This window comes from Salmo salar, chromosome 12 (assembly GCF_965601325.2).
Source record: "Salmo salar chromosome 12, fSalSal1, whole genome shotgun sequence".
Lineage (NCBI taxonomy): Eukaryota > Metazoa > Chordata > Actinopteri > Salmoniformes > Salmonidae > Salmo > Salmo salar.
Genome location: NC_138302.1, coordinates 35094409 through 35107159, shown reverse-complemented (window position 1 = coordinate 35107159; position 12751 = coordinate 35094409). Strand labels below are relative to the sequence as shown.

At 40.9% G+C, this 12751-nt stretch overlaps 1 protein-coding gene across 2 annotated transcripts in view; it reads right to left on the bottom strand.

The window, feature by feature from the left end:
* Nucleotides 1-5775: 5775 nt before the first annotated feature.
* Nucleotides 5776-12751, bottom strand: part of LOC106564882 (protein kinase C alpha type) — a 322652-nt gene continuing 315676 nt past the window's right edge. For both annotated transcript variants that reach the window (XM_014131369.3, XM_014131371.3), the window contains one exon: nucleotides 5776-9739. In XM_014131369.3, the coding sequence (XP_013986844.1) occupies nucleotides 9569-9739 (171 nt within the window). In that variant the 3' untranslated portion in view covers nucleotides 5776-9568. The remainder of the gene's footprint in view (nucleotides 9740-12751) is intronic.

The window sequence follows — 12751 nt, the reverse complement described above, 5'->3', positions numbered from 1 at the left end:
TCTCAGTCAAAGCATGGCAACATTTCTTCTCCATGGGCAGCGCCAGAAGTCGCCCCACAGGCAGGTATAAAATGTGTCCTAATGCATTATAAAGACCTCTAACGTTTTTGAAGTAACAAATTGCCGTGGTAGCTTCAACCATAGACATAGAATTGAATGGAATTCTAATTCTATAACTCAGCACCAGCAATCTTTCAAAACCCACTCCTCTCATTAACCCCTCATTATGGACATTAAGGAACCACTATACTTCATCCCCAACGTAGCTGAACATTAAATATGAAGCAACCAGCCCTGAGGTTGCATCCCAAATATTACCCTATTCCCTATATAATGCACCAGGGCCCTGGTCAAAAGTAGCACACTATATAGGGAATAGGGTGCTGTTTGGGATGCAACCTGAGAGTGTGAAGGGGAGACCCCCTGCTTAGTGTTACCAGAGTGTAGTGACAGCCACTCCTCTTCCCCAGAGTGTGTAATCTCATTTAGTGAGCCACTGGTTTGAGAACCAGGCCCAAAACATTACTAATTCTCTCTTTATCCAATTATGAACACAACATACCCCTTCCCTTTTTCCACATTTTATTTTGTGTGTGTGAGTGAGTAGAGAGAGATTTTTGGTAGAAATTATAGTATTGGTAATAATAATAGTAGGGCTAGTTGTGGTATTAGTGTAAATAACAGTGGTGGTAGCATTCATTTTAGTAGTAATAATAGTAGCTTGTTATTTTCCATGTTTAACCTATTATTGATTCTATTTTATATTACTGTCCACAATTATCATTCTATTGTCATTTCTATTTCGTTTTAACTATTCTATTTTATTATTATTTATTGTTTTATTATTACCTTACAATTTCAATTATATAGCATACATTGATGCTTTGGCAATATTTACACAATGTTTCTCATGTCAATCAAGGAATTTGGATTTGAGAGAGAGGGACCTTTTAACAAGTTCCCTCAACATACAGTACCATTGTTTTCACAGAGCTTCCAATACTCCCATTCCAATACTCCCATTCCAATACTCCCATTCCAATACTCCCATTCCAATACTCCCATTCCAATACTCCCATTCCAATACTCCCACTAGAGCAATGAACAGACTTTTAGGGCTCCAGACTATAGCAGCTCAGACGCTGAGCAGACATCCCTATTGGTTACTGGTAGAGCAAAGCAGACAGTTAATTAGATTCAGATTCAGGGAAGCCATTGACACAATGATATGGGCTGCATTCCAAATGGCACTTTTCCCTACATAGTGGACTACTTTTGACTAGAGCCCTAAGGGCCCTGGTCAAAAGTAGTGTACTGAATAGGGTGCCATTTGGGACAGAGACATGATGGCTTAATAAGGCAGCGAGAGATCCAATGGCTCTTCATCACTAGCGTTCTAGTAATTAAATTATACCAGACTGACAGCAAAGACTCTCTTGTTGAAGAGGGTTAATTACTGTTAAGATGTAGAGTCAGATTGAGAGAGAGAGAGAGAGAGAGAGAGAGAGAGAGAGAGAGAGAGCGAGAGAGAGAGAGAGAGAGTGTGAGAGGGGGATAGAGAGATTCAACAAATCTAATGGCACCTCCTCTCCTTGCCCACCACTCTACCCACCCACCCACGTACGTACGTACGTACGCACGCCAGAGTGCTAAGATGTCATGGCTGAGTGTTACTTATGTTGAAAATAATGAACATTGAAGAGCATGATGTACGCTTTTACAATTTTGTGTCTTACAAAGTAAAAGTAACAGCTTTTGACCTCTTGAGGGAGAGAGAGAACGAGAGACAGAGAGCTATATGTTTCCATAGGACTATCAGTGGGCTTTTTGCTCATTCAGGTGAAGTCATTGTAAAGCCTTGTGTTTTATAGTGCAGTGTGTTCGGAAAGTATTCAGACCCCTTCCCTTTTCCCACATTTTGTTTTGTTACAGCATTATTCTAAAATTGATAAAATATTTTTTTTCCCTCATCAATCTACATACAGTACCCCATAATGACAAAGCAAAAACAGGTTTTTAGAAATGTTTGCAAACGTATTAAAAATAAAAAACAAATATCTTATTTACATAAGTATTCAGACCCTTTGCTATGAGACTTGAAATTGAGATCAGGTGCATCCTGTTTCCTTTGATCATCCTTGAGATGTTTCTACAACTTGATTGGAGTCCAACTGTGGTAAATTCAATTGATTGGACATGATTTGGAAAGGCACACACATGTCTATATAAGGTCCCACAGTTGACAGTGCATGTCAGAGCAAAAATCAAGCCATGAGGTTGAAGGAATTGTCCATAGAGCTCCGAGACAGGATTGTGTGGAGGCACAGATCTGGGGAAGGGTACCAAAACATTTCTGCAGAATTGAAGGTCCCCAAGAACACAGTGGCCTCCATCATTCTTAAATGGAAGACGCTTGGAACCACCAAGACTCTTCCTAGAGCTGGCCGCCGGTCAAACTGAGCAATCGGGGGAGAAGCGCCTTGGTCAGGGACGTGACCAAGAACCCGATGGTTTCTCTGACAGAGCTCCAGAGTTCCACTGTGGAGATGGGAGAACCATCCAAAATGACAACTATCTCTGTCAGAGGGACCATCAACCAGACCTTTATGGCAAAGTGGCCAGACAGAAACCATTCCTCAGTAAAAGGCACGATAGCCCACTTGGAGTTTGCCAAAAGGTACCTAAAGGACTCTAAAATCATGAGAAATAAGATTATCTGGTCTGATGAAACCAAGATTGAACTATTTGGACTGAATACCAGCGTCACGTCTGGGGGAAACCTGGCACCATCCCTACGGTGAAGCATGGTGAGGGCAGCATCATGGTGTGGGGATGTTTTTCAGCGGCAGCGACTGGGAGACTAGTCAGGATTGAGTGAAAGATGAACGGAGCAAAGTACAGAGAGATCCTTGATGAAAACCTGCTCCAGAGCGCTCCGGACCTCAGAGTGGGGCAAAGGTTCACCTTCCAACAGGACAATGACCCTAAGCACACAGCCAAGACAATGCAGGAGTGGCGTCAGGACAAGTCTCTGAATGTCCTTGAGTGGCCCAGCCAGAGCCCGGACTTGAACCCGATCAAACATCTCTGAAGAGACCTGAAAATAGCTTTGCAGCAACACTTCCCATCCAACCTGACAGAGCTTGAGAGGATCTGAGGAGAAGAATGGGAAAATCTCCCCAAGTACAGGTGTGCTAAGCTTGTAGTGTCATAAATCAAGGCTGTAATCGCTGCCAAAGATGCGTCAACAAAGTACTTAGTAAAGGGTCTGAATACTTTTGTAAATGTGATATTTCCAGAATTCTTTGTTTATAAATTTGCAAACATTTCTAGAAATCAGTTTTTGCTTTTTTATTATGGGGTATTGTGTGTAGATTGATGAGGAATCACTTTTAGAATAAGGCTGTAATGTAACAACATTTCGAAAGTCAAGGGGTCTGAATACTTTTCGAATGCACTGTATATCTGCTTGTTCACAATATTTGAATTTCATCCCTTGAATTGACCGAATTGAAATGACATGAAATGCATGTAGCTCCTGCCACCTCATTGATTGGCCCCTCAGGCACCGTAGAGCCTGGTTGGTTGGTAAGACGTTCCGTAGATATCCGCTCTGTAGATCCGCCAAAAGTTCTAACAGATCTGACCATTACACCATAGTCCTCCATCAACACCAGCCTGTCCTTCAGTCTACCCAGCAATGGAGCTGATGATCAACCTACTCACACATCTGCATAAGGTGGGTGTATAGTACTCACATGTCCATGCCATATCAAAGTTGATTTGTCCTTATGCACAGGATATAGTGTAGCGTACACAGTACAAGAATATGCTTATCGCAAGCTTTCACAAATGCATGCACAAACACAGATATGAAATTATAAGTATTAAGTACACAAACATTACAGTGAGCAATTTCATTACCTACCTATCACAGCTTTTATAGTTCCTGTATTCTGTTTGTCTGACCTAGTAACGACCTCATGAGTCCACATGGGAGAGGAGATGGAACCCTGTCCTAGATGGAACCCTATTCCCTATATACACTGAGTGTACAAAACATTAGGAACACCTTCCTAATATTGAGTTGCAACCCCTTTTGCTCTCAGAACAGCCTCGATGCGTCGGGGCATGGACTCTCACACGCACAAGGTGTCGAAAGCGTTCCACAGGGATGCTGGCCCATGTTCACTCCATGTCCATTGGGTGGTCTTCATACACACGGAAAACTGTTGAGGGTGAATAAACCAGCAGAGTTGCAGTTCTTGACACACTCAAACCGGTGCACCTGGCAACTACTACCATATTACGTTCAAAGGTACTTAAATGTTTCACCCTCTGAATGGCGCACATACACAATCCATGTCTCAATTGTCTCAATGCTTAAAGATCCTTCTTTAAACCTGTCTCCTCCCTTTCATCTACACTGATTGAAGTGGATTTAACAGGTGACGTTTAAAGCTTTCACCTGGATTCACCTGGTCAGTCTATGTCATGGAAAGAGCAGGTGTTCCTAATGTTTTGTACGCTCAGTGGGCTTTAGTCGAAAGTAGGTCACTGTATATGGAGTAGGGTGCCATTTGGGACAGAGCCCGGGCCTGGGCCACATAGACATTAAGTACAGGTTGAACTCAGTAACTGGAACATCTGCAGGGGCCTTCCTGTGCCAACCAGCTTGTAAATGAGAAAGCCAGCAGCTGACAAAGACTTTGATTGTGCTACAGCGTCCACAATGAAAAATTCAGCACCTCATTTTCACGCTTCTTCCGAGAGCTTCACTTGTTAAACTTTAATGTCCATATGCACTCACCCCTGGTCCTCACATATGATGGTAAGTCAGGCTTACTGAACCTTGGTTAAGGTTCATCACGCTTTTTCAAATGGCAAGAGACACTTGAACTTCTGTTACTGAAGATGACTGAGATTGTGGACATAATATCATACATCTGCCATACATCTTGGTTGCATGTGTTGATTCCCGTAAGGGATCATAAATCAGGAAGCTTCATTTTTACCAGACATTTAGGATAAATGTTATCGTGACTGTGTCCATATAACAATTTACAACTGGACCAACTGTCAGTGAAAGCCGTTTCCTTGTTGTATTCTGTGCTCTGGCTGTTAGTGTAGATGGGTTGACAGTCAAAGAATCAGGTAAGGTCATCTGACTTTTCCCCAGCAAGCCATCTTCTCTTCCTCACAACTAAAACCCAATTTCTGTGCCTTTTCATACTTTATTTGCTCAAATTAAATTTGCCAATGGTTTCATCAATTGCAAACTTCCTGTCCATGTCAGCAGTAAAGGAGAGGAAACGATGACAGCGATATTGGGGTTCTGCAGGAGATGCATCTCTCAAAATAAGACTAGAAAAACCAATCCCATTTTGAGTGCAATCAGAACACTTGATGAATGTGAGTTGACAGAAATGTCAGATTATTTTAAGAGTCTGTAATAAACAATGTATAAGGCATTGTGTGTTCACCATTTATGAATCATTAGTAGTATTTTTGCAATTTAAAGTGAGTACTATTTGTACTTTACAAATACTTTCAAAATGTTTGGAGTAACCAGTGTAATTTCAAAACTTACTAACATTTACAAATGTGGTAGTAGTGATTAATAAATGGCGAGCAAACTTTTTGTAAATGCCTTAAAAATGGTTTATTACGGACCGTAAAGTGTTACCCAGTATATTTAAATAGAGTAATGTCATTCCCAGGAATGAACCTTTTATAATGGTGGATTTTGATGAGTTGAGTAAAAAAGACAACAGCTTCCGAATAGCCATTATTTTTATTTTTTATTTGCATTATCATACAGTAGGTACAAATTACACTATTGATTACAAGGTAAGTAGCCCAGACTCGCTTTCAAAGGGTTTTGGGGAGAACGAACATACACCATTTGCAAAATACAATATATTCTTTATTTTACAAGTCTATGTAGATATCTAAATCATTATGTACGGGGACAGAAGAAGCGCTTGGTTTGGACATGAATCAACAGAGAATGGGGGGGGGGGGGGGGGGGGAGGTTAGAGACTGTGACTGTTTCTCAAATGGCATCCTATTCCCTATATAGTGCGCTACTTTTGACCAAGGCCTATGGACAAAAGTAGTGCAATATATTGGGAATAGGGTGCCATTTGGGACGCACCCGTAGGAGCTAAGGCAAAAGAAAATATTACACAGGATGTAAACAAAGGTGAAAAAGAACACATTTGGCCAATTCTTTCCCCAGTGTGTTTTGGGAGGATGGGAAGGGGCAAGAAGGGCAGGTTGGCGTCAGCCTGTAAAGGTGAGTTTCTCACACAAAACTGCTTTCAAGAACTGATTGGAGAAGGGATGAGGGCTTTGTCAATAAGAGAATGGATTGATTGCCCAGGCACTGAGAAAGGGGGGAGGAATGGAAGGATGAACAGAGGAGATGAGCTACCCAGACAGGGGGTTTAACAGGCCAATAGGATGAGGAACGGGGTTGTTCACTATCAATTACTCACTCAACCACACACACTCATTTATTCACCCAATCACTCATCAACCACCCATTTATGCTTTCCTTCCTTCTCTCTCACACGCACATGTAAACACATACACTCTGACTGATAGGCACAGAGAGGTAAGGGGTAAGCAGGCATGGTATAGCAGAAGCATCATACTGCTATCCGGCTATAAAGCACAAAGGTAAACTCACACAGAGGTGTAGGCTACTAACGTGACATTAAAAAACCTACAAGAAACGACTGCCGGATTGACTGGCATCAGAACCATGTCGACATTATTTGAATTAGCATTCCCTTAGCTACATATTTTTTGCGAGAAGCACATGGGTCGGACAGACATTGTGATATGTGGCGTTGGCACACTCTCTTGGACTAACCACTAAGAGTCTACCATGGAGAGACATCTGTACTGACGAGTCATCGGTATTGAAAAAACATGTGTATTGACAACACATCGGTATTGACAAGATTTTGGTACTGACAAGACTTCGGTAATGACGCGTCATTGGTATGACTACAGCTAGTGCAACGCTGCTATTGTCGGGTTCTGGCTATTTCAGGATTGGCACAGTTACAAGGTTAGGAAAAGGTTTAGAGGAGCAAAAGTCGAGGGAATTGTATAAATCTATCAACAGTTAGATGTGAAGAAATGAATTGCTATGGTGATAATTCCGAGAAACATTCCTGAATTACTTGAGCAGAATCTATAACCCCCTAAAAAACAACGCCCCCAAAAATTATGTAAATTGTAATTTTTTTATACAAACAAACAACACTAACGATAAGAAGAAACAAAACCCCTTCATTGAGACACTAGAAAGCAAGTTGTCCCGCTGGTCTAGTACAGAGATGTGTTTAAGAGTTCCCCTAACCGCATATCTGGAGTCAGATTTGCCCATAGTCTCCTAATTGTGAATGGCTTAGGTTCACCTGATCCTGGATCTGTGTTTGGGCGGAGACTCCTTGCTGTCCGACCAGGGGCCTGGTTACTGGTACTGAGTATCATGCAGCATTTATATCATGATCACGTTTTTTTTCTTCATCTTTACCAACAACATGCAGATACAAGAGCCAGGCACACATTCAGGCAACTCACTCAGCGATCGCATTCAAGAACATGGGATATGTGCGATGGAGACGAGAGCAAACGGAAAACGCTTGATAATATCTGCAAAAGTCTTCCAGATGTTTCTCTCGGTTTGCTAATCCCGACCGACTTTATTACCTAATTGTTACAAAGTTGATATTTTGGGGTACTTTTTTTTTACATAGAAATATGTTAACCTATCTAACGTAATAAAATCACATTCAGTTGTTGGTATAAAAACTGCGAGATACTATACTTTTATAAATCACTCATGAATATTTACAAAAGAGTTAATACACTGGTATGTGTACATTAAAATATGAATTAGAACTAATTGGGGGGAAATGCATGACATCACATTAAAGCAGAAAAGGGAACTAAACGTTTTAATAACGTGATACTCTAGTCAACATTGTTAGAATGGTGTTATATCCATGTATAAGGGTATAAGCATGCAATATAATATTGCACGGTTCATAGAGTAAGCAAACAATAACTCAACATCAATTTAATTTAGTTGCTACCTCTCAAACAAACAAAAAACAAGAGTTTTAGGTCACTTCCTTCCTAAACCCTCAAGAAATTTCCTTCAGGAACTTAACTTTGAAGGACTTCTTCACGTCAAAGTGAATCATGGCCATTGAGAGACATTTTTTGATAAGTGGGCAAACAGTGACAAAGTTGGGACAGGAGGATAGTAAAAAGGTTGTCACAAAGTAGTGTTTAATTGATCTCGATTTGGTTTTGGATAGACCACCTTTATACTTCTGTTAACCTGTGATTCTTGTGTAGGTGTTTAAAGAAGATGTGACTGTCACACTGCCTACTTCATCTAACCACAACTTCTACTGTGTTCGGTCTGAATGTCCACTCACGGTTGTAAACCTAATGACAAGATAACCATACAACCTGTAGTTCAAGGTTCAATATATCCCTGTGTAACTGCAATTTGTGTGTACAGATGTATGATCTTAATTTGAGCCAGTTTGCTACAGCAGAAAAATGTATCCTGCGGCTACAGGAAATGTGAATTATTAGGTGGATCATAATTAATAGCCTTTTTTTAAAGGGTTGATACATTTTTCTTAAGGGAAAATCAAGTCTGACATTTCTAAGTGGAAATTACAAACTTCAAAAGCCTTTTTAAACCTCAAATACATTACACATTTTAGTTTGCAATGCAGGAAAGTTTTCCTGCAATAGGGGGATCAAATGAAGATCCTACATCTGTATGTGCGTGTTATTGTTAGTGTGTCACGATATTCGTACTGGGTGTGTATTATTTGATGCATATTGAAACATAGGGGCACCTGTTATGACACATATTGAAATAAAATCTCACCAACACAAGGTAAGACTGTAAACATAGTCTCCCTGTACTGACCTCATATTTGGCTCAAACTCTGACCCAATAGCTCAAAACAAGAGATTACGTTTGTAGTTTCCTTGGGTTTCAATGGAGACCAGTATAGCCAGTACAGGGTTTAACAAGAAGTTAACCCTTCGCTCTAGAATCAGTTAAAAAAACTGGCATTGTTTCATGGGTTTTGTCCCCACACATTCAAAACAACAGGTCAGTCATCTCAATATCTATCATGATTCATTTCAATAGGAGTTGATTTCAAATAATTGCCCATTCGAATACAAACACAACGGGTGGGTGGGAAAGTATATCAACCCTACATACACCTCCTTCCTCAAACCTTCATCCTCACCATTAACACACAGCATTTCCACTCACCAACTCCTCTCACTCAGAGCCCCAAGTCCAATTCCTAGAGGACACATCATTAATACATTGATAGAGGAACTCAAAATGGCGGTCGATATCAGTGTCCACGTTGTTGTTGTTAAGTTGGACCAGTTTGGTGGTTGGGAGTTTGGCTTGAAGAAGCTGCAGTTGGTGGAGGGTTAGTGCTAGGTAGGTAGCGGAGGTAGGAAGGGGGGTCCATGGTCCCCCCCCCCCTCCTCCTCCTCCTCATACGGTGTGCAGGGAGACCAGGGAGGGGTGTATGAACTGGGGGTTGATGAATGAGAAGCCTGAGAAGTCAGCTTGGTCGATGTTGGCGATGACCAGCTGGTCGGGCGGCGTGAGCTGGGGCTGGGTGCGCGTGAAGAACTTGTCGAAGTTCTCCGCCCCTTTGCCGCACTGCAAGAGAGGGATAGAAAGAGAGAGAGAGAGACAGAGGTTTTAAAATGGGAGGCGTAGGTGGCTGCAACTGTAACATACGGAACACACAAAGGTAAGAAGAAATACATGCGCAAATAGAAACTGGGCTTGATTAGATATCCCTCCACCTCCATCGCCTGTTCTGCTAAAAGAGAGAACGGAAGGAAAGAGAGAACATTTCGCACCTGATACCGCTCTATCTATTCCTATTCTCCCCCTCTTGTTCCCACGCTAACATCACATGACATGCTCTACATCCCAGCATGAGTCCCAAATGACATCCAATTCCCTTTATAGTGCACTACTTTTGACCAGAGCCCTATGGGCCCTAAAGTAGTGCACTGTAGAGGGAATAGGATGCCATTTGGGACAAAACCCCAGTCACCTGGATTATAATGTTTTTAATGCAATTGAATCCATTGGTTTTAAAAAGTAACACTGGCGTGCAGCTGTGAAACAGCAATCTGTACTGTACAAACAAGACTTTGGAAAGAGTCGCAGAGGGAATTGAGGGAGATGATGTCAGGATCTCTACAGTCAAACACGTCTTAGTCGCTTCTGACCCGGTAACCTGTTTTGATCGAGCTCCTCATGTTGTTTGGATGTACAGTGGGGTCCGTAATTATTGACACACTAAAGTGTGGCTCAGTTGGTAGGGTTCGATTCCCAAAGGGGACCAGTATGAAAATGTATGCACTCCTTACTGTTAGTGGTTCAGGGTAAGAGTCTGCTAGATTACTAAAATGTAAATGTACAAGAAAGATGAGCAATAACGACTGTATAAAATAAATAATTCAAATACTGAGCTATATTGTGTGCTCACAAAAATTTGGAAATTATATTATTTTATACTAAGAAAATTGCTCATAAAAAAAAATGTTTTGTTTAACAAGTACAAATGGTCAAAGATCATACCCCCAAGACATGGTAAACTCCCCTGTTATTGTAATGGTGAGAGGTTAGCATGTCTTGAGGGTATGATCGTTGACAATCTAACTTTCTCACGCATCGTTATTCACTATTCATTCAGGATTATCCATATTCATTGTAACAACCACATTCATGTAGAAGTGTTTAGAAACAGATTCTATTCTTATTCATAATAAAATTGACTCCAAAATGACAATACATTTTTTACCATTCATTTCTATTGGGCACAAAATTATCGGAAACACAAACAAAACGAACTGCAAATGCATCCAACAAGTTTGCAGAGTCACAAGCTTGATGTAATCATTGCATGCTATGGACCAAACACTAAACAATTTATTTTGTTCTAAGAATCTTTAGGGGTGTCAATAATTTTGACCCCTACCGTTTTGAAAAATAAATATTACTTTTGAAACTAAATAATTTGTTTAGTATAAAATAATATACATATCCCATTTTTTTTGGAGCAAACAATAGCTGAATTATTTATTTTATGCAGTCCTTATTGCTCATCTTTATCAAGGGTGCCAATAATTTCGGACCCCATTGTATGTAGAGGTTTTATGTAACATCTGACCCCCACTGTATGTAGAGGTTTTATGTAACATCTGACCCCCACTGTATGTAAAGGTTTTACGTAACATCTGACCCCCACTGTATGTAGAGGTTTTATGTAACATCTGACCCCCACTCTATGTAGAGGTTTTATGTAACATCTGACCCCCACTGTATGTAGAGGTTTTATGTAACATCTGACCTTCACTGTCAAAGCTGATTGCGTTGCGACAAATGAGAAGTTCACTTGAATCAAAATAGCAACATCGCCAATCGACGTACAGCAGGGTTGTCAAAGGGTTAATTGGCGTGTTGACAAGAGCAGAGCAAACCTCTGCTATTGAATGTGAGAAAAGTGGAGCCGTTTTCATCCTGACTGTAAAGACAGGGTTATCCAAACCTATCAATAGCATGGAGACGTATCAGGCGAGGGTGGTTGGATTAGCATTCCACAACTAACAAGCCAAGGTCAACTCTGTGAACGCTCTGGGAGCATGGGTGGGTGTACATCCCATTTCTGTCATCTACAAGATGATAGTCCAAGAAAACATACATTATGTGATTGATTTGTATGTATGTACAGTATGACATAGTTCTCAATGGAGTCAAGCCAGCATTCAGTTGTCTTATTTAAATTGTATATGTTTTTTAAACTTGAATGCAAAAATGGGCAGAGAAATTGATTTACACTTTACATTTGAGTCATTTAGCAGATGCCCTTATCCAGAGTGACCGTAGAATACGTCTGCTTAAGTATTTTGCATCCATCTTGAATGATTGTTACATGACAGTCAATACATCTGAATAAGAGCAGCTGCTCTAGCCCTACGGCATTACTGACGCAAATGCCACAAAATGGCCGCCAACACCAAAAATACTGCTGTCAGTCGCTTCACACTTCTGACACCCTTTAAAGCGCCTGGCACTGTGGCTTGAACTTGTGAAGGCCTCAATTCGACTTCATCATACAGTGTACCTTCTAACAATTGATACGTGAAGGCCTGTAGAGTTTGGTGGAACATTTCTTATCAAAGGCAATCTTTCCCAAAATTGTGGTTTATTTTGGAGGCTACTAGTAGGTTGCAGTGATTCCCTCTTGGGTTGGGTCTTAAGAGTCTAAGGATTGTCGCCAGTACCTTGGGTAATTGGGTAAATTCAAATAGATAACTCAAAACGCTTTAGGACCATTACATTACTAAGGATGCAGTCAACACATAAAACGACAATGGTAAATCTATAATAACACACCAAAGTTCATATAGGGGCATTACAGAAAGCACAGGCAGTGGGGAATGGGGAATTAAAGACTTATTCTCTAACTTCACAGTGTGGTTCTGTGTTTACACCAGAAATCCTGCTGCACCACCTCTTCTTCTCGCTCTGTCCTCATCAGTTATTCCACCTACACTGTGTGTGTGTTTGTCCTACTTAATGGGCTTTAAACCTCCCCAGGAATCTGGCAGGGAATATCCCTCCTTCTCTATGTCTCTCTCTGTACTGTAAGCC